This window comes from Rhamphochromis longiceps, linkage group LG17, assembly GCF_057381845.1.
Source record: "Rhamphochromis longiceps isolate RC_006_pf linkage group LG17, R_longiceps_female_GT1.1, whole genome shotgun sequence".
NCBI lineage: Eukaryota > Metazoa > Chordata > Actinopteri > Cichliformes > Cichlidae > Rhamphochromis > Rhamphochromis longiceps.
The window spans coordinates 32981620-33000900 of record NC_140573.1 but is presented as its reverse complement, the minus strand read 5'-3'; the positions used below and the strand labels follow the sequence as shown (position 1 = coordinate 33000900).

At 40.8% G+C, this 19281-nt stretch overlaps 1 protein-coding gene across 3 annotated transcripts in view; it reads left to right on the top strand.

Annotated features, from left to right (window-relative positions):
• The window catches only part of LOC146650009 (protein PHTF2), a 60812-nt gene that overhangs the window by 33995 nt on the left and 7536 nt on the right, over window positions 1-19281 (top strand). For 2 of the 3 annotated variants that reach the window (XM_085385711.1, XM_085385710.1), the window contains 14 exons: window positions 5659-5715; window positions 9392-9461; window positions 9968-10126; window positions 11892-12057; window positions 13348-13509; window positions 14469-14697; window positions 14780-14926; window positions 15025-15181; window positions 16187-16254; window positions 17016-17144; window positions 17220-17305; window positions 18363-18555; window positions 18640-18771; window positions 18858-18944. In XM_085385711.1, the coding sequence (XP_085241837.1) occupies window positions 5659-5715; window positions 9392-9461; window positions 9968-10126; window positions 11892-12057; window positions 13348-13509; window positions 14469-14697; window positions 14780-14926; window positions 15025-15181; window positions 16187-16254; window positions 17016-17144; window positions 17220-17305; window positions 18363-18555; window positions 18640-18771; window positions 18858-18944 (1842 nt within the window). The remainder of the gene's footprint in view (window positions 1-5658; window positions 5716-9391; window positions 9462-9967; window positions 10127-11891; window positions 12058-13347; window positions 13510-14468; window positions 14698-14779; window positions 14927-15024; window positions 15182-16186; window positions 16255-17015; window positions 17145-17219; window positions 17306-18362; window positions 18556-18639; window positions 18772-18857; window positions 18945-19281) is intronic. The other variant, XM_085385712.1, reaches the window with a different exon arrangement.

The window sequence follows — 19281 nt, the reverse complement described above, 5'->3', positions numbered from 1 at the left end:
TGGCCTCCCCAGAGCCCAGACTTTAACATTATTGAAGCAGTGTTTGATCATCTTGATGGAGAACCAAAAAAAAAGAGCTTTGAATGCCCTTTTGCTGACTCTATGAAAACCACTTGAATGAAACTCGTTAGAATAGTGCAAACTGTTTTTGCATTGCCATTCAATAAATCACTGCACCTATTTTTGCATTTTCCTGGTAAAATATGAAGAAAACGCGGTAGGCTAAAGTCTTTTGCACAGTACTGTTTACCTGGCTTCTGCAAAACCTGCAGTTGAGTAGGGAATTGAACTCTCGGCCCTGTCATTAGTAGCGGACTCACCCAACCCTCTTAAACCTCAGCGGCCCATTTCGTTTGAAGCTGCACTGTTCAGGATTGTTACATAATGTCCACTGACAGGTTGTCCCCCTGTAAAGTTTATATGACAAACGTGTTAACAGTTTACACATGCAACCCACAACAAATAGAGCAACATTACCATTTATGTGGAATCGTGTTTGCTCTTTTGTTGTTCTGTTTTTGGTGTACACTAATTCCCAAGGGAAATGTTGTGGTTTCTGGACGCTAGAGTTGAAGTTTACGGTTGAACAGTAATTAAGGCCTTTATAGGATTCATAGGTATGAGGGGATAAATCATGTGAGATAGTCCTCGAAGGCATGGTTAATGCAGAAATATTGATTACAGCAGATTTAAAGTCAATGCAGTAAAGTCTGTGACCAGGATTGACATTTGAGTACTCGTTATTTTTAAGCCGACTAAACCCCAAGCAGACGACGGATGAATGACGACATCGCGCACTGAAGAGTGTAAATCATTCGCGGCTGACGTTTCTGTTAATATGTTAAACTTCACGTCAACAACATTCCTCTGAAAGTCAGCATCTGTCTTTGTCTCTGATACCCCCTCAATTGCAGAGGCAGTTATGTAACTCCGCTCTCCTCCTCCGACTCCCCTCGGTGCATCGTCCCTCTCTGTTGTCATGACGACTCCAGCATTGCTGCAGCGGCACACTCGGCCTCTTCGCTCTCAGCTCTTGATTTGCTTGTAAAATTGCTGAACTTTGAATTTTTTTTTTTTGTTCTTCCCTGGTCCAAATCCTTACATTAAAACTGAGAATTTAAGTATTTGAGATTTATTAAAGCAGTTTTTTGCAAAATGGTCAAAACCAGCTGGCTGATCATGAGTGGTTGATGAGGTAAATAGATAGTGATGTAACGGTGTGTGAGTGTGGTGATAAGAGGATTTACAGTGCTGTAAATGCCTCTTTGTCAAATCACAGTTACCTCGCGACTCTATGATGTAACAACAGATGAGCGTGTGTGCGTGTGCCTCCACTTTCCATACCAACTTTCACTCTTATCTATCCCCCTTCCACTTTTATCTTCCTACTTAGTAGTCTGGTCATGTTTGTCCTCTGGAGCATATGTGGAGGACAGTCAAACATCCTCGCGTGTGAGTGTGTGTGTTTTAATGGGCCGAGTGGAGTGGAAAATTAGCTGTCAGTCTAAATGTCATGCAGTCAGTCAGACGTCCAGAACTCGGCTGGTTTTACCTTACTGGTGGAGCCTCGAGATCCTCATCTGTCCCTAGTCGATAAGTTACAACCCTTTTACTATATAACACATGAAGGATTTATTTTGAAAAGCATCTATAATGTTTTAAAGCAGTGGTAAAAGGTAATATTCAATTCTAGCTTCAAGTATAAGTTCTTCGTTATATGCTTATGAAGCTGAACACTGAGATGAGTGTTTATTCACCTGCTTAAAAGGCTTCTCAGTCCACTCCAGCGTGGATTCTTTCCTTATTTGTACGTCGCCTCGGACAAAGAGTCTGCCAAGTCATAAATGTTTAAATAGGAGTTTAAAATTAGACGGAGGTCTCAAGTTGCACCCGTTGAAAAAATGGTCTTTTTTTTTTTCCCCTTCCTATAGTTAGTTAGATTTATAATGAGACAGGGAAGGAAAAAATTAAGGTGGCCTTAAGTCTGCCTTTATCTCTGTTTATAACTTAGTGCTGTTGGAGGTGCTTTAATTGCATGATCTTCAGCAGCAGGTAGATTTTGACACTCACTGTACAGTCTGTTAATCTGTCACCATGTTTACCGATTTGGCCTCGGTGGGTAGCTGCCAGTTTTCCTGGACTTTCAGCTTAAAAAGAAAATGCCAAGGTCAAGATTTCCTTTTGCCTGCCAGCTGTTGTTCATGAATGCAGTTTAATTATAAAAAGCTGAATTGTTTGTAATTCACCAAATAAAGTCATTCTTTTGTGTTTTGCTCGCGTGCAGCCAAACCCTTTAAAACACGCAATTAAAGACTTTTTCCCTTCTCACATCTGCATACTTGTATGTTAATACATAATTATAGCTGCATAGCCAAAGATTTCTCAAGTTTTTCTATTATTATTGTCCATACTTATTTGTAATGCATTAAACTTGCTTGTAAAATGTATCTGTTTACAGTTAGTCCTGGTGTCTTGTCAGCTCAAGTTCAGTATCTCTAGCCCATAAAACTAGAAATACTGAACTTGCTTTGCTATGGTCTACTTTTAGCACAATAACAGAAGGCCAGGTCATTATAAATATCAATAAACTGATATTTTGGAGACTGTTTATCTTAACTTTAAGACTTGGAACCTAGGCAGACAATTCCTTTCATTCCAGCTTCAGCATGCATTTCCAAATTTGTTTAGTTCCCATTCCGAGCTACTCCGGTAAATAAAAACACTGTACGGTCGTGTACTGTCATCCTCCCTCCACACTTAGCTGTTTCTACCTGTTATGAGCTCTCTGATGTTGTAAAGGCGAAGAAAACATCAGAAATTAACAACAAACTTTGTTCAAAATACGCTCACAACCACTGCTCCTCAATGAGGCCTTTCCAGAGACTGCGTTGTCTGGCCCGGCTTGTTGCTTTATTATCAATAAACATTTGTCATTTGTAATTAGGATTTATTCATTTTATAAGGTTATTCATTAGCAAAGGTTGGAAAAGCGAATAAATGACCTTTTACTGACAAATTTTATATTGAAATAATCAAAACAGCAGACTTCTTGATAGAAGAATTAGTTTGTTTGTATTTGAACAAGTCTTTACAGCATTAAACACATCTGGAACCTCTGGAATAGATGCGATCAGAGCAGCACCCTGGTTCTAAAGATTGGTATCACTATACACAGAGAGAATATTATCAAATGTTGCTTCTTCATAAAGAGGAAACAAGTGCATCACAATCTGACTGCTAGTTCCGGACAATATAATTTGAAAACTGTCCATGAAACCGCATGATTAACCTCACAGTACCCAGCTACCTCCAGACAAAACCAATTGATTAGAATTTGGGATTGATGTGTACTCAATAGTTGTACCATAGTGTGACCTGCGGGAGGGCGGTGTCACAACAGGCACGTGCTGAAGCTGGTGTCAAAGTGTGCCTGTTATGTGGGACGGCCACAATGTGACACCTTGCCTGACCCACATCTTTTACTGCTATATGTGATCGTTGACATGGAGATGTCACCAGACTGAGGTGCTGTCTGCACCACATAAAAGAACAAATCATTTCACTAATGTGATCGTTGTTTTGTTAATAAAATTAACTTTAGAGGACTTGTAAAGTGATATTAGTAATAAGACAGGGTTTGTTTTTGGTTTTTTTGTAACTACATGGCACACACTTTCTCTTCTTGAGTTCCTAAATTTGATTCCTCTCTGTTTCAGTCTCTCTTGGTGCTCTTCCTTCGTCGTCTTTGACCTCTTTCTCTCTCTCTCTCCATTCATCATTAATGAAACTGCATTAAATATGCATAGTTTCCACTGGCGTGCTCATGGGGTGACCCAGACTCGATGCCATGGAGGCATATAAGCTCGCAAGAAAAACCTGATCTGCTGACACCTCTACCAGGAGATGGGTTTTTTTTTGTTTTTGTTTTTTTAAAGAAGCTGCTTAATAGTGCAACTCTAGTAGAATTGTATCTTCTAATTGTGAAATCTAAAAGCAGGTGACATAAGAAACCAGCAACCCTGTGAAATTGGTGCAGTCTGACCTTGGAGTGCGTTTGTTTTGATCTGTGTTCCCAGATCAGATACAAATATATCTTGTTCTTACAGTAACAGCACTCTCTATCATTGTCTGATATATTTTCTTTCTGGTGTCTGCTGTGCTTGGCTCATACAGACCACATTGCTTGGCACATAATAGCATATAATGGCTTATCCACTCCTCTGACCTCACGCACACCCTGATAAACACGATTAGTCCTCGACACGCACCAACACTCTGCAGGTCTATTGATCCCTCTGATCCCTGTGACAGTAACAAGTGGTGCACCCTTCATTTCGCCCTGCCCTTCCTCCTGTGTGTAATATTGGTAAATACTAGCTGCTGGTGCATATTATCCTATCAGGGGTTTTTGTTAGCTGTACTCCAGTTAAGAGGTAATCAAGGAAAAGAACAGACAGGACGTACTGTAGGTGTAATGTGTTCTTGTTGCTGGTTTTATGTGATCTGTACATTTCAGTGCATTAAGTGTTTACATCCCTGTTAACTTGCTGTAGTTCTATCTGTTATTAAAACATCCAAAAAGTCTGCAGACTGAGAGTCGGGGCACAGCAGCACTTTATTAAAGTAGATTGCTCAGAGTGCAATAATTTATCCTCCAACATAATGGCTGAACTGCTCCTCTGTTTGGGACTCTATGCTACAGCAACACCAAGAAAACTGAAGTGGTTGCTATAAAGATGGAGACTAGTTCTGTGACCATTCAGTCACTTGGTGTCTTGAACGTGACTTCAGTGCATTCAGATACCAAGGAAACGTTTGTTATACTGCAAATATTAACTGATAAATTGCTATAAATGGCAAATCTATTCTTCTCTACATGCCCAGAAATCCATATTAAACAGAAATTCACATTAACAACTGAGTGACATAGTTACTATTTGTGAAAGATGGAGATTTAACCACAAAATGACACAGGCGCTCGGCAACCTTGCTTTTATATCGGAGTATAACTAAAATACAACCAGCTGAAACCAAAAGTTCTTAAAGCATTAGAGGAGAAAACATCGATTCACCAGGTTCAGACATCTTTACAATCCCGTTACTGGAGTGGATTTCTCCTTATGGGTCTGATTTACTGTGTTTTAATGGCTCACTTTCAGATCCGTCCATATCTGTTGTATTTTCAATAAATTCCAGCTAGTTTTATGAGACCGTGACAGTTCCAGTTGTGAAGCAAGAGCCTGAAATCTTGAACTCCCACACAAAACAAAACAAAGCTCTAACCATAATCGTGTGTCTCTGCAGGCTTCCTGTTGTTATGAGATATAATGAGGCTGTAGGTAATGGGGATGATGCAGCTAGCAGATGAAGGGCGGATTTCATGCAGAGAATGAAAGTAGATCAAGCTTTATTCATAAGTTTGATTGTTCAGAGGCAGATGGTCTGACACTAACCTTTTATTTGCTCTGCAGTCTTTATCAGAACAGAAACTTTGTTGTGTGTAAAAGAAACCTGTTGTGGTTTTCAATCATTACTACTTTTTTTCTGTAAAGTCTGCAGAGCATCTTGTAAGATTAAAGCTTGTACTAGGTTTGTGTTTACTGCTGGTTTCTTCACTGGATTTCATAATTAATACCTTGTTTGTTTTTATTTTTCCAGATTGGCGCCTATGACCAACAGATATGGGAGAAATCAGTGGAGCAGAGAGAAATAAAGGTCTGTTTCCTCCACACTTCCATGTTTTGGTTTGGTTTTTTGCTTTTTGCCATTTTCATTTTCCTGTTTTTCTCCTTCTGGTCTCTGCTTATTCATCCTTCATGTCTTGTGGTTCCTTTTGCATTATCGCTTCAGTTTTTATTCTGCCGTCACTTTTCCTATGTTTTCTTTTCACTCTTTCTTTTCTGTCCTCCTGGCTGTGTGTCATCTGCCCATTTGTCCTCACTTCACCTCCATCCTCCTCCTCCTATCATCTTTTTCTCTTCCTCTCTTCAGTTTATTTCTCTGGTGAGTACACAGCAGGGAGGATGTTCCTCCTGTTTTCCCACAGTGCATGTCTGTTCATCGTACGCTGTAGACAAAATAGACTCTTATTGGTTACTGGTTTGTTATCACGTAGTTTTCAGGGTCACAGCTGCATTCCTGTGACCAGTCAGTGTGGTGTGTTTCTCTCATCACAGACCTAACAATGTGCATCCTCAACATCTAGTTCACAGTAGCAATGTGCACATGTGACCTCAGTTACCGTAACAACCAAAAGATGACACCTTAGTGCAGAAATTACTATACCAACATAGGAAGTTCAACCTCTGATCTTTTGACCTTTTTTAAATCAGAAAAGTTTTCTTGCATTTAAACTTCCTGTAGTTTTATTTTTTTTTTATTGAAGGAGTTATTAAAATTTCATATGCATTGAATCGGCCTCAGATGAGAGTTTTGCTATCTGACAGATCTGTGCTTCTATCACCCTCCATCCCTCATATAGTACTTCTTAGAGAAATAGACTTTTTAATCAGCTCAGTACGCGCACATACGCACGCACGCGCACACATGCACACCACTGACCTTGGTTTATGTCTGTTAAGCAATGGTTTCCCAGAGTCTGCAGCTGCAGCAGGAAGTACAGAGCGCATCTTAGTGTGGTACTGACACAAGATGCTCTAACTCCTGCTAAGTGTTAATTATACCGTTTATTGGCTCATATAAACTCAACCAATCGGCATCATAAATCTAGAGAAACTAGTCTCTTCATTCTATTTTTAGCAGAAGACGACAGCTTATCTCACTAGAGAGGAGAACTGCTTTTATTCTTATCACAACCCTGATGATCATAGCTGCAGTTTATTTACAAACTGGAAAGAAAGTGTATTTTTGGATTACTTAATGATTTAAAGACCAATGCCATTTTATTTAATTGGTGTTAAGCCTTATTGTTACAACACAAACAATAAATGCCATTTGTCACTCATGAGCACAATCTGTTCATACACAATAAAACATCAGATACAGGAGCTGAAATTGTTTTGTTTTTTGTTTTTGTTTTTTTAAACAATGTAAACTCTTATTAACAAAATAAAATTAGGATTAGAAAGACTTTACGTCTCAGTTGGGGTTGGTTATTAAACTTAACCAAACCTAGCGTGAGTTTGTTAATAGTAGAAATGTCTGGAGAAGAACCCAAGCTGCCCCCTGCTGTGCAGGCAGCAAACTACTGTTACTACTGTTTGAGGGCTAAAAACAACTTGAAATGCAGCCAAGCATCAGCAACAAAAGAACAGATGAAAAGCAGTGAGAGAAGTGGTGATTACTGAATGCAAAGAGTGTTTGTAAATGTTAGATTTAAATAAACTTTTGTTTTGTACATATTTCACAGTCAGTCACAGAAGCAATGTTTAGCTTGTGAAGATAAAAGGCTTTTCACAGCATGGAGATAAGTGAGCTGAGGCCAGGCGAGATGCTCGTGAAGGACTTTACTGCTGCAGTAAAGACTCTACCTGCATCTACTTTACTCTCTTACACACATGCGCGCGCACACACACACTATATTAGCATGTAAATAGTGCTATTTAAAGATAAGAACCTTCACCGAGGCTCCATATCAGACCATTCGCTGATAACAGAACTTGATTGGCTGCTATGTAAATATTAGCATGAGCTGAGCAGATTCAGGTGCACCGCTTTGTGGTATTTCACAGTACTCTTGGATATGTCTCACATTGAAATGTGCAGAATTTGAATGGACTTACTTAAGGACTTAAGGACAGTACTAGTGTTGATAGAAAACCAGGTTTCAGGTGATACCAAGACTAAAAATTGTACTCTCAGAAAGCCCAAACTTAGATCCAGCTGCAAGTATAGACGAGGAATACATTCAGTATGAAGTGATTACCTGTGATTTCTGAACTGCATGAACATAGTTATATAAAGACCAACACCATACCTCCCTTATTTTTAAACTTATGGGCTTTTTCTAGCAGCATGTCTGGATTATGGCTACGTTTGGAAAGGAGCTGCCAGAAAACTGAGACTCCACAAAAGTGGAAAAAGATGCAGGAATCTGGTGACTGACTAAAAATAAGTTTAATGTTTCAGCAGTAATTATGATGTAGAGTAATCGGAGCTTCTGCGGCCGTCTTCCTAAAAATGTTTCCAGAGATTTTGCGATGTGCACAATCTAGCCCTGAAAAACCAAACGGACGAGTGCTTGCCAGGAAAGATGTAAAAGGATACAGTAAATCTAGATACTCTTGCACGTTTCCACTTAACTCTAGTGTTAAGTGGAAACGTGCAAGAGTATTCAAGAGCTGAAGAACCTGTTTCCAAACATGTTTCCAGACACCTTTTCTGTGAACAGGCTGGTTCTTCCCAGGAAATCGGAGCCTCAGTGTCACCTCAGACAGGCCTGAGGATATTTCATAAACTTGTGGAGTCCTAAGTTTGAAAAACTACAAGCCTCAACTTTCCTAAAGACCATGACAGAAATGCAATTATTGGTCCTGTGAGATGAGTGGCTTTCCATGAAATTAGTCAGAACTGCTGCAGTAAAGCCATAAGGAGCCCAACGGTGAGCCAAGAAAAAGGCCGTGCACACAGAGGTGCACACATGTGTACACAGCACTGTGACCTCGGCTGTGTTTATAGATCATAATAATTTAATCCAAACTATTGTCGGGCTGCTTACACACTAATTCAGGCATTGTACTTAATCTCTTTCTCTCTCGCTCGCACGCACACACACACACGCACACACACAGGGAGCTTTGAGCTGTGTTAATTTGCTGCCTCTGTGACAGAAAGGTCAAACAAGAGATTCATGTGAATTTTATAATTTATAGTCGCTCATAATGTTTCGGTACAGTTTGTTATCTGAGCTAACAGATAACACACAAAAACAGACACACACACACACAAATGGAGCGTATGCATCATAGGAGGATGTGACAGGCTGGCACAGGAAGTTGGCATGCCACAGGGGAGCGTTATTCCCAGGGTCATAAACTGAACAAAGCACCGTATTTAACTACAGCAGTCAAAATGAGTAAGCGCTATTACACAGTTTGTAATGACAGGGCTGGCTTCAGGGTCTGAGAGGGTATATTCATCAAAAAAAGCTGCACCACAGCACAAGAATCAAAATAAACATTAAAGTGTAGATGCAGTTCTCCACGAATTAATGGATTCTTGTACATGTAAATCTGCTTGATGTGTGTAGATGCATAAACTCTTAGAGTAGAAGCCGTAGCTGTGTGAGTGCACGGTGTGCCTCATCAGACACTGACCACACGTGTGTTTATGAAGGCATAAAGTGCACGAGCAGCGTGTATCCCTGTGAGTATTTGCATATTAATGATGTCTCTTTGTGTTGCACTCACTCTGCGTCTCTCTCCCCCTGCAGGGCTTGAGGAACAAGCCAAAGAAGACGGGACACGTTAAACCAGATCTCATCGATGTGGACTTGGTTAGAGGTGAGGGGGTAAAAAAATGGGGGCTTTCTGCTTAAGGAAAATCCAATAGACCGACTGCAACATTTCCACATGTGCATAAAAGATACACATGTGAACATGAGACGGGCAGCATGGCCGTGCCAACCTCCCGTCGCTGTTAATGCCCGCTCTTTCTTTCTGCCTCGATCCATCCGTCTCATATTCATCACATTTTCAATTATTCATCAGAAGAGTCAGTTTAATCCCCCTTGGTTAGGGACATAATCAAGGCAGAAACGCAGGCAGGGAAAAGATAAACTGAGTCGGGGGGAGGGGGGAGGGATCTGGTGAGATAAAAAAGATAGATGAGGAGGGAGAGGGAGCCTAAAAAGGAAGAAGCGAAGATTAAAAGATTAGCTGAGCTCTAATGTGACTCCTGGATGTATTAACTGATGTGCTTTTCTGCTCACAGCAGAGTCATTTGCTTTAATTAGCTCTCATTAAACTTGAGAATGTGTGTGTGTTTGTTTCTGTTTTCTTATCCTCAGGGTCTGCGTTTGCCAAGGCCAAACCTGAGAGTCCATGGACGTCACTGACCCGGAAGGGCATCGTTCGAGTCGTCTTCTTCCCGTTTTTTTACAGATGGTGGATCCAAGTCACCTCCAGGGCCATTTTCCTCTTACTGCTGGCACTCTATCTGCTGCAAGGTTGGTGTGAGAGTGCGTTTCTTTTTTCTTTTCTCACAACCCACAATCTTGGTGCTCTCAGTGGAGTGGAAATGCAACTCCTAAGTAAACTGTGGGACGAGTTGTTTGTTTAGTAAGATGTCAGGGTGAACACTCTCAACATCTGTAGTGGGTGTACAAATAAATAAATCCTGATTATTTGTTGAGTGAGTGACCTATTGCTTTGTCTTTATCTCCTGTCATATATTTGCTCTTTACATTTAGATTTGATCATATTAAACATGACCAGACTTTCAAAGAATGAGGTTAGTGTATGTACAATAATCCTGATTTTTTTTATTTTTTTTTTTTATTTTTTTATTTTATTCTTGGATATGCACAACATCAGAGGAGAAGTCTCCTTATATGGTCATCTTATGTATCAGTCGCACAGACTTAGACGACTCCCTGCTGTTACTAGAGAAAATGTATTCTCCAATTGGTTTGCAAGTGGTTGCCAGCTGTCAGTCACAAAGGGTGCTGCACAAGAACCTCATGATTACTTTGGTCTAGCAGATTGTTCCGCTTTGATCGGTTCTGCGGCTCCTGATCTGCCGTGTTGCAACATTGATGTCGCAGCTGGGTTGAAGCCACGCGTGTATGATTGTATTGGTTTTTACTGCCATTTGAAAGAGATTCTGGGACAGAGGCTCAGAGATATGCAGATATAGAGAGGGAGAAGTTGCGATAGTTTGCAGAGCGTTTTTCCACAAGTCTCATGTTTTCAAAGTCTTTGCCTCTAGTTTTGTCTGAGTGGTGACACCTATGGTTCAGGAGAATAGGCACACACATTTCTACAGAGAAGCCCCAGCTCTCTGTTATTGAAAACCTTTGAAGGGTTGCCAATCAGAAGAAAGTGGTTTTAAAGTGGTAGGAGCTACAACAGTCTGGAGGATAAACCAAGGCCTCTTATAAGACGCAAATGTTCTGAACTGTGAATCATGCAAAGGTACTCCAGCAGACTCCCAGAATAAAAACATGGAGCTGACTATAAGGGTAATTTATTCCTCTTCTTTAGTCTTCAGTTTAAAACGAGGTTCACAAACTGCTTGAACAGCTGCCAAAGCGCTTGTAAAATAATGTTTTTCCTAAAATGCACAGACTTCTATAAGAAGCACCTCCAGGTTGCACCCACAGATGCACACGCTCACTCGCGCTCTCTGCACAAACACTTTCACGAGCACTGAACGGTATTTTCCACCACCTACATCACGTTGACCTTTTCTGCCCTGAAGAAAACACTGTTGTTTTTCATCTCTCCCTCCACCCTTCCTGCCGACCTCGTCTACAGACCACATAAAACACCACACGCCTTCTTGCTGACACTACAATGAAAATAACTTGAAGTGTCAAGCTTTTTTTTTTTTTTTTTTTTTTTTTTTTAAATTGTTGAGCATACACTGGAGAAAAAAAAAGAAGAAACAAGCAGAGAAGCAACAAATAAAATAGTAACATGGAGGAATGGGATGGAGAGCAGTTGGCCAATCCAGGGGAAGATATTAAAACTCATCAGTTCTTTTTGCATATTTGAGTTGGTGTGTTTTTCTGTTGCAAAACATTAACATTAGAGGAGCTTTTACTCACTTGAGTCACATTCAGACTTTTCTACTCATTTGTTAAACTTGTAGATTAAAACAAGCTGTATGTAATGTGTAGACCTGCAGTTTTGTCTTCAAGCTGCTACTGTTACTTTAATTTAATGTCTGTTTCTGCTCTAACGAATCCTGTTTGTTCATATTTCTCACAGTCGCTGCAGCATTCCTGTATGTGACCATCCCGCAGCCTCATGGGATACCGGCCACCGAGGTGTTTGAAGCCATCTTGCTCATGTTGCTGCTGGGCACCGTCCACTGTCAGATTGTCTCCACCAGGACCCCGAAACCTGCCTCCAGCAGTGGGGGGAAGAGACGCAGGTGAGGAAGGGAGAAGGGCTGAGAAGTATTGCTGAGTGAAAGCTTTTAGGAAGACTAGATGGGGAGGAGGTGAAGGCATCACATGAGATAAAGCCCTTCAGGGACAAAAGAGAGAGTCAGGAAGAGATAAAGAGGAAGATGTGAAATAACAAAGGCAGTATTTAGTTGATATACAAACCACGAGATACCAAAAGAGTGATGGAAAGAAAAATGAATGAAAACCTCTTTTGTTGCTGGGGTGTATCTGACCTCAGTTAATGTAAAGCGTAAAACACTCAAATCTGTACTAAAACACACCCTGGATGAATGTGCTGTCACTTCTTAAAGATGAAATGAGCTCTGTGTGTGTGTGAGAAAGTAGAGTAGTTTGCTTATTGCTGCTGTGTTTTGTAGTGTTTAGATTTGCAGTCTGTGAGTTTCCCTTTGTGTTTTATTTTGTGTTTTTTTTTTTTGGTTCAAGGCTTTTTGGTGTGTGGCTGCTTTTCTGGCTCACAGTAACGTAAAGACAATTTTCAAACTCCTGGGAAGAAAATTGGACCATGCCACTGTTTTGGAAAGGTTTTCTGGGGATACAGAAATAGTGTGCCTCAATACTGAATCAATCTTTGTACTTCTTGTGATTTTCAGGCGACAGAAAACAATCACATTTGATCAAAGAGGAGTTTGTTGTGACCTTTCTCTCTTTTCTTTATCCTACCTTTGGAGACATGTCGTCATATCAATTGACAGCAGCAAAATATTTAAATTAACTTTTTTTTTTTTTAACCCAGTGATCATCATAATGAACTCTTTGCTTTTAAATTTTAAGAAGCTCTGTCCTGCACCTCTCCTGTGTGTCCTATATTAAAATAATGATAATCAAGTTCTTGATAATAATTTTTTATGTTAATGTCCTGCAAAAATAAACACAGAATTTCAGTTTATCACATTCACAACCCAAAGAACACCAGTGAAACTGGAAGCATCCTAAATCCCTATTTTATCATTTTTTTGTTTTGATGCTATTATAGTTAAATTTTAGGTTGTATTATTTCATGAATCTACTTTTGCAGAGTAACAGCCTAGATGATGATTTTGGGAGAATTTGCCTTTGATCTGTTTCAGCCTGTGTGTCCAGCAGGTGCCGGCTGAGTCACAGCACCTTTTTTGAGTTTAGCTTCCTGTGTTAGTTGAACCGTATCATCAGTGTTACGATGAAGGTGCAGCCAGACTCCCGGTGGACACACGGCTGTGGTGTCAGGAGTCTCCAGGTCCGCTCTAAGTGTCTCTCCACTTTTTTCCAAACCGAAGGAAGTTGAGGAAGGCATCTCAGATGGAGGTGCATAGGGAAGGCGACGGGTCTAGCACTACCGATAACACACAGGAGGGGGCGCCACACTCCCACTCAGCCAGCACCACATACAGCCTGGGCGCTTTCTTCCAAGATTTCTGGCATGATATCTGTAAAGCTGGGTGTGTATTTTCATTTTCCATCTTCCTACAATGAGATGATGAACATAGGCAGGGCTGGGCTACAGTTTGAATCCATTAATTTGCAAAGAGATCTCTGAATTTCAAACGTTGGGTTTTTTGAAAACAAAAACCCAGCCTTGCCTCAGAGCCTAACCTGGGCTTCTTTAGCTGCAACATCATAACCTAACGTTTATTTAGGAAGGGATGGAGAACACCGTCCCCCTCATTGGTCAACTAAACAGGCAAGCTTGGTGCTGAAATGTAAAGTCAGTTCTGCAGTTTAACGCCTGCGTAAATTCTGCTTCCTGTAGTGCCAAATCTTTCCCTCATTAATGAGGTGCAGGTGGATTTTGCAGCTAAATTTTATGCCAGTAATTTGCTGATAAAGCTATGTTTAAAAGAAGCACTGGGGCAAGAGGCGTGCATGTCTGTGGTGAGTAAAGCCCTAACCCCCATGCTTCTACTTGAACAAGCTTTCAGCAGACCGCAACAGTGTGGAACCTTTTTGAGATCCAAGTAGCTCTTTATTTGGGAAATCCATCCACTGATTATCTGCCACACTCACTTTAGCTCCAAAACACTTTCTTCTATCTGATTCAGGCTCTTTTATTCCAAAAATAGTTTTAGAAAGTATCAGAAAGCAGTATCACCAATTGTACTACAGATAAAACACTGTATTTTAAAATGCAGGTATCTTACTCGATGTCGACTTAGCTGCCATTACAAGCGTTTATTTTGTGTGAATGTTCCACATTACTGTGTTGAATGCATCCTGTTGTGAGTTTGCTATTGCATGTCTAATTTTCTAACTGTAATTATTTACTAGTTTAAGATAATCACAGCCCTGCCACTTCTCTGCTTATCTAAATATGTCTGTTTCTGCACTTTCCCCCCCCCCCCCCATCGACCTCCGGTCTGGTTTTCTTTCTGTTCTTCCTCTCCTTTGCTTCCTACCAAAGGTCCAAGAAGTCCAAGCTTTCCATCGATAAATCCACAGAAACGGACAACGGCTACGTGTCGCTGGATGGCCGCGTGACCAATCGCAGTAGCGAGGAGGGGCTCCAGCTCCACGAGCAGCGATGCGATTTGTTAAATAGGGCTGACGAGGTGTGCTGGAACCCGCACACACAGCCTGCACACGGTCACGCTGCCCGCAACAATGGACTGCTGCTGGCCGGTGGTAATAAGGTAACCTATCAGTGTTCATTATTTCAATATTTTAACCCTAATATTGTCCTGGATTTGACTCTCATGTCACTTTGTTTTTAAGGAGCCGGCGTCAGATGAGGCTTCCAGTGAGGAGGACCCTGAAGCGTCCTACAGCGCCCTCCGCAGGGGAGTGGAAAGAATGAACAGTGACTGTGCACTCCGAAATCGCAAGAATACGCACCACTATAAGAAACACTACACTGTGGAGGTTAGCATGGACACATTAACTCCTTCGCAGGAAGCTCATTCATTCATTTATACTGGACAAATTCAAACAAATGACAGTCATTTTCTCCTTTCTGTCAGGATGTCCCCAAGTCTGGTACCAGCTGCAGCTCCAGATGTTCAAGTCTGAGGACTCAGGATTCAGAGAGTACTCGACATGAGTCTGAGACCGAGGACCTGATGTGGGAGGACTTCCTGCACTGCACTGAGTGCCGATCGTCCTGCACGTCAGAGACAGGTGAGAGGAAGATGTAGAAATCATCTGCTGGGTGCTAAAGTCATTTAAACTCAGACGCATACCAGGGTTCATACGGGTGCTTGACATCCTTGAAAAATCTTGAGTTTTAATATTAACTTTAAGCTGTTAGATCCTCAGGCGGGCGTTTTCTGAGCTTTCTGACCAAAATAAATGGAGCATTTCTCTCCCACTACAAACTGTGTGTAAACAGTCTTGGTAACAAAATACAGCTAACACTTGTGAGATGTCATCAGAGGTGTAAATATTACTGCAGATGTTACTATGTCAAAGTTACTGTGACTCAAACATAGAAACATTTGATTTTTTTATTTCCTTCACCTAATTTTTTTAAAGTATTTTATAGCATAAAATATGCTTTGGTTCATATTTAAATCATATAACAAAATATGGATATTACCTGTGACACTACTCATGTCGGCACTTATATTTAGGAACCGGGCGTGGGTGTTTAACTAGTTAAAAACAAACAAACATCTGTCTCCTATTTTTGTGTCACACAGGAAAGAATCATCAATATCTGATGAAAAAACTTAATTTGGCCTTGCTGTGTATTATTGTGGCGTTTGGTGAAGTTTTCTTGTTTTGTGGGGTTGTTGGTTTTTTTCAAGTGGAGAGGAATGTCTCTAACAAGTTGGTTTGTTTACATTTGCGCATCTTAAATTTTAAGAGAAATGTGTTTTTTGAGTTTGTACACTATATGCATATATGGCAACCATTTCCTTTTTCAGTGTTTTTGTGTGGTGCATTTTTCTCTGTTTTAACAATAGGGGAACAAAGGACATTTAGGTCGACCTGAGATGATTTGTTTTAATTTTTACATGGTCTTACTGAGGCGATAGTTTTGGGATTTTTTTGGTAATGTGCTGGAAAAGCTTGAAAGTGCTTAAAGAGTGCTTGAAGTTGACTCTGAAAAATGCATATGAACCCTGGCATACCTTCCGATGACTGCATGTAAATAAGCACTATCGCTGCTCTTCCTCACAGAGGGAGAAGGAGGAGGAACGCCTGTGTGTCCGGCCAAGAAGGAATACAGAGACGACCCTTTCCATCAGGTCTGTAAATGCTCTCACACTTGGAGTTTGAGGATTTGTGGATTAAAGTACTTAAAACTTGAGTAACCAAACTTTTTCAATGACTGAGGGAGGTTATTCATACTCTATTGTATTTCACACGGGAATAGAGGAATCTTGCTACTCTGTCTGTTTGCTATTCTTTAGACCAAATCGTTACAATATCACAATTAGAAGAAAACAGTGAGCCACGACGTGCATAACAGTTATGACAAATTCATGGGAGGAAACGTCACATATGTCACTAGGATGACTTGAAGTTTAACAGGAATTTTGGTCACCCTACTTTTACCTCCACTTTTAGCAGTAATAAAGCAGAGTAGTTTCACTAAATAGAGTAGAGAAGGTGAAGGTAGAAACAACTAGAGTCAATAATCCAAAACATCAGACGGTGCACAAAAGAGAAGACGATGGGTGGAGACGAGTGTCAGGGGTGATTTCTGACAAAAGGATGGCAGCAAGAGTGAAGGGGAAGGTTTACAAGGTGGTAGTGAGACCTGAGTACGATTATACAGGATTATATGAGAGAGATGCGAAGAGGAGAGAGGGTGGATATATTGGAGAAAGGATGTCGAATATGGAGCTGTCACACAGAAGGGATAGAGAAAGAGAAGCTTTGTGGACATAGTGGAAGAGGACATACAGAGGAGGATAATGGGGATGGGGTGGGATGATCTGAAGTAGTAGTAGTAGTTGCCGTGAGGAGAGGTGTCAGTATTTAATGGTGTTTGGTTTCCCTGCAGGGTCACCTTCCCTGGCTGCACAGCTCCAACCCAGGCCTGGAAAGGGTGAGCGCCATCGTGTGGGAGGGAAACGAGTGCAAGAAAGCAGACATGTCTGTCCTGGAGATCAGCGGCATGATTATGAACAGAGTGAGTGACGCTTTCCATACAAGCAAAAAACACTAACGAGGGCACCATACTCATGTAGTTTGTATGTTTTCACAGGTGAATCTTTACACTCCTGGAATCGGTTACCAGGTCTTTGGGAACCTAGTTTCAGTAGCGCTTGGGCTCACACCCTTTGCTTACAGGTAATCCATACTACACGTGTGGTCAGTATTTGAATAGTGATCCAACTGAAGTCTTTTGAACAGTGACAATCAGCTGTTATGAATGTTAAGAATGGTTTTGACCAGGACAAAAGTAAATATCCAGAACATATCTGTGAATAATTTTATTTGAGAACGCCAACTCGCCTACCTATGTGGTGGTTTCCACTAGGGCTGCTCGATTATGGCAAAAATGATAATCACGATTATTTTCACTGAAATTGAGATCTCGATTATTTGACGATATTTATTTAACAATAACAATGTATTGAAAATGACTTTAAAGATTGTCAAAAAATAATATAAAATAGTGTGCAAATACTGATAACAGTGCAAATGTTTGCAATATAAAAAATAAATGAAAAATGTAAACATCTATGTTTAGTGAACTTTGCAGTGTTGCTCTGTGGTGCAGCTACGACACTGTAGCAAAGTTTACACACTGTGTCTACTTGATCCACGTCTGACTCCGCGAACCCATAATGTTTCCACACCACTGAAGTTTTTTTACCTCTCTTTTCAACCAACGGCAGTCACTCTCCTCTCCAAATAACTTCTACTTAGCTTTCTGAGCTTCCCTCGGGTCCTCTTAATTGTTGTGACACATGTTCGAAATGCAGAGAGGTGCGCTCGATTTGCCACACGGAGCAGCGCGAGAGTAAAGCACGAGGGAGGGGCTAATAATCGGCTTAGTCATTTTTAATGATCGTTGAAAGCCCAGATCGTAATCGTGATTAAAATTCGATTAATTGAGCAGCCCTAGTTTCCACAGCAGCATTGTTACTGGTAGGAATTCTAACCATGATTATGCAAAACTGTAATGTTTACTCGTCATAATAGCAGTTTTCATTTTTTTTAAACTGTGTTTTTTGAAGTTAAAATTCAGTTTGAATGATCATGTTAATGCCTGTGTGTTTAATATTGTTACATGTATCTGAAACAGTTTGGCAAGGTGTCATTTTTAAAAAAATATAGTAACTTAAGAATTTAAATGTGTGGATTTATTATTTTCCGACCTATATCCTTCTTTCCTATGCAGACTGGCTCAGTACCGTGACTTGGATCAGTTGACCACTCTCTCAGCCAATGAGCTTCTGTCTGTGGCGCTGGGGTGTGGGTCTGGTTCAGATGTCCTGGTAATCACCATGGTAACGCTCAGCTTCCTGGTGCGCGTTTGCCTTATCTGGCTCTTCTTCTTCCTGCTCAGCGTAGCAGAGAGGACATACAAACAGGTGCACAGATAAAAACTGTTGTCTGCTGATCGTTTGCAAGTCGGATAAACGGTCCCTGTACTTACAATCACGTCGATGTTTCAGAGACTTCTGTTTGCCAAACTTTTTGGTCACCTGACTTCGGCCCGCAGAGCGAGGAAGTCTGAGGTCCCACATTTTAGGCTGAAGAAAGTTCAGAACATCAAGATGTGGCTGTCGCTACGCTCCTACCTCAAGGTACAAAAGTAAAAGTCTTAAATGTACAACTGGAAAAAATTAAATGTTAAGTAAAGACACAAATGGAGAAACTGTTGCATTTGCAGAGACGGGGTCCTCAGCGTTCGGTGGATGTCATTGTATCGTCTGCTTTCCTGCTCACGTTGTCAGTCGTCTTCATCTGTTGTGCTCAGGTAACTTCTGAAGGTGTCAAATCAGCAAAATATACAAGTTTTTGTTTTAAGTTACAAAGTGGATAAATCATGGAGAGAAATGTTACAAAAAGTATTGCTCTTGCCCTTTCAACTTTCTGCAGGTTTTTTTCTTTTGTTTATGTTTTTTTAAATACTCAAGTCCCCTAAAATGAGAACCAGCCGATTCATTTATGTCCTCTGTGATGGACATTTGTTTTTGGTCTATATCCAGGGGTGCACATAAGTGGTCCACAGGTGTGCATTCGCTGTCAAAATAAAAGACGCGCACCAGATAAGAAGTTGCAACGCGCGTTTGCGTACATATAAAAGGCACTGT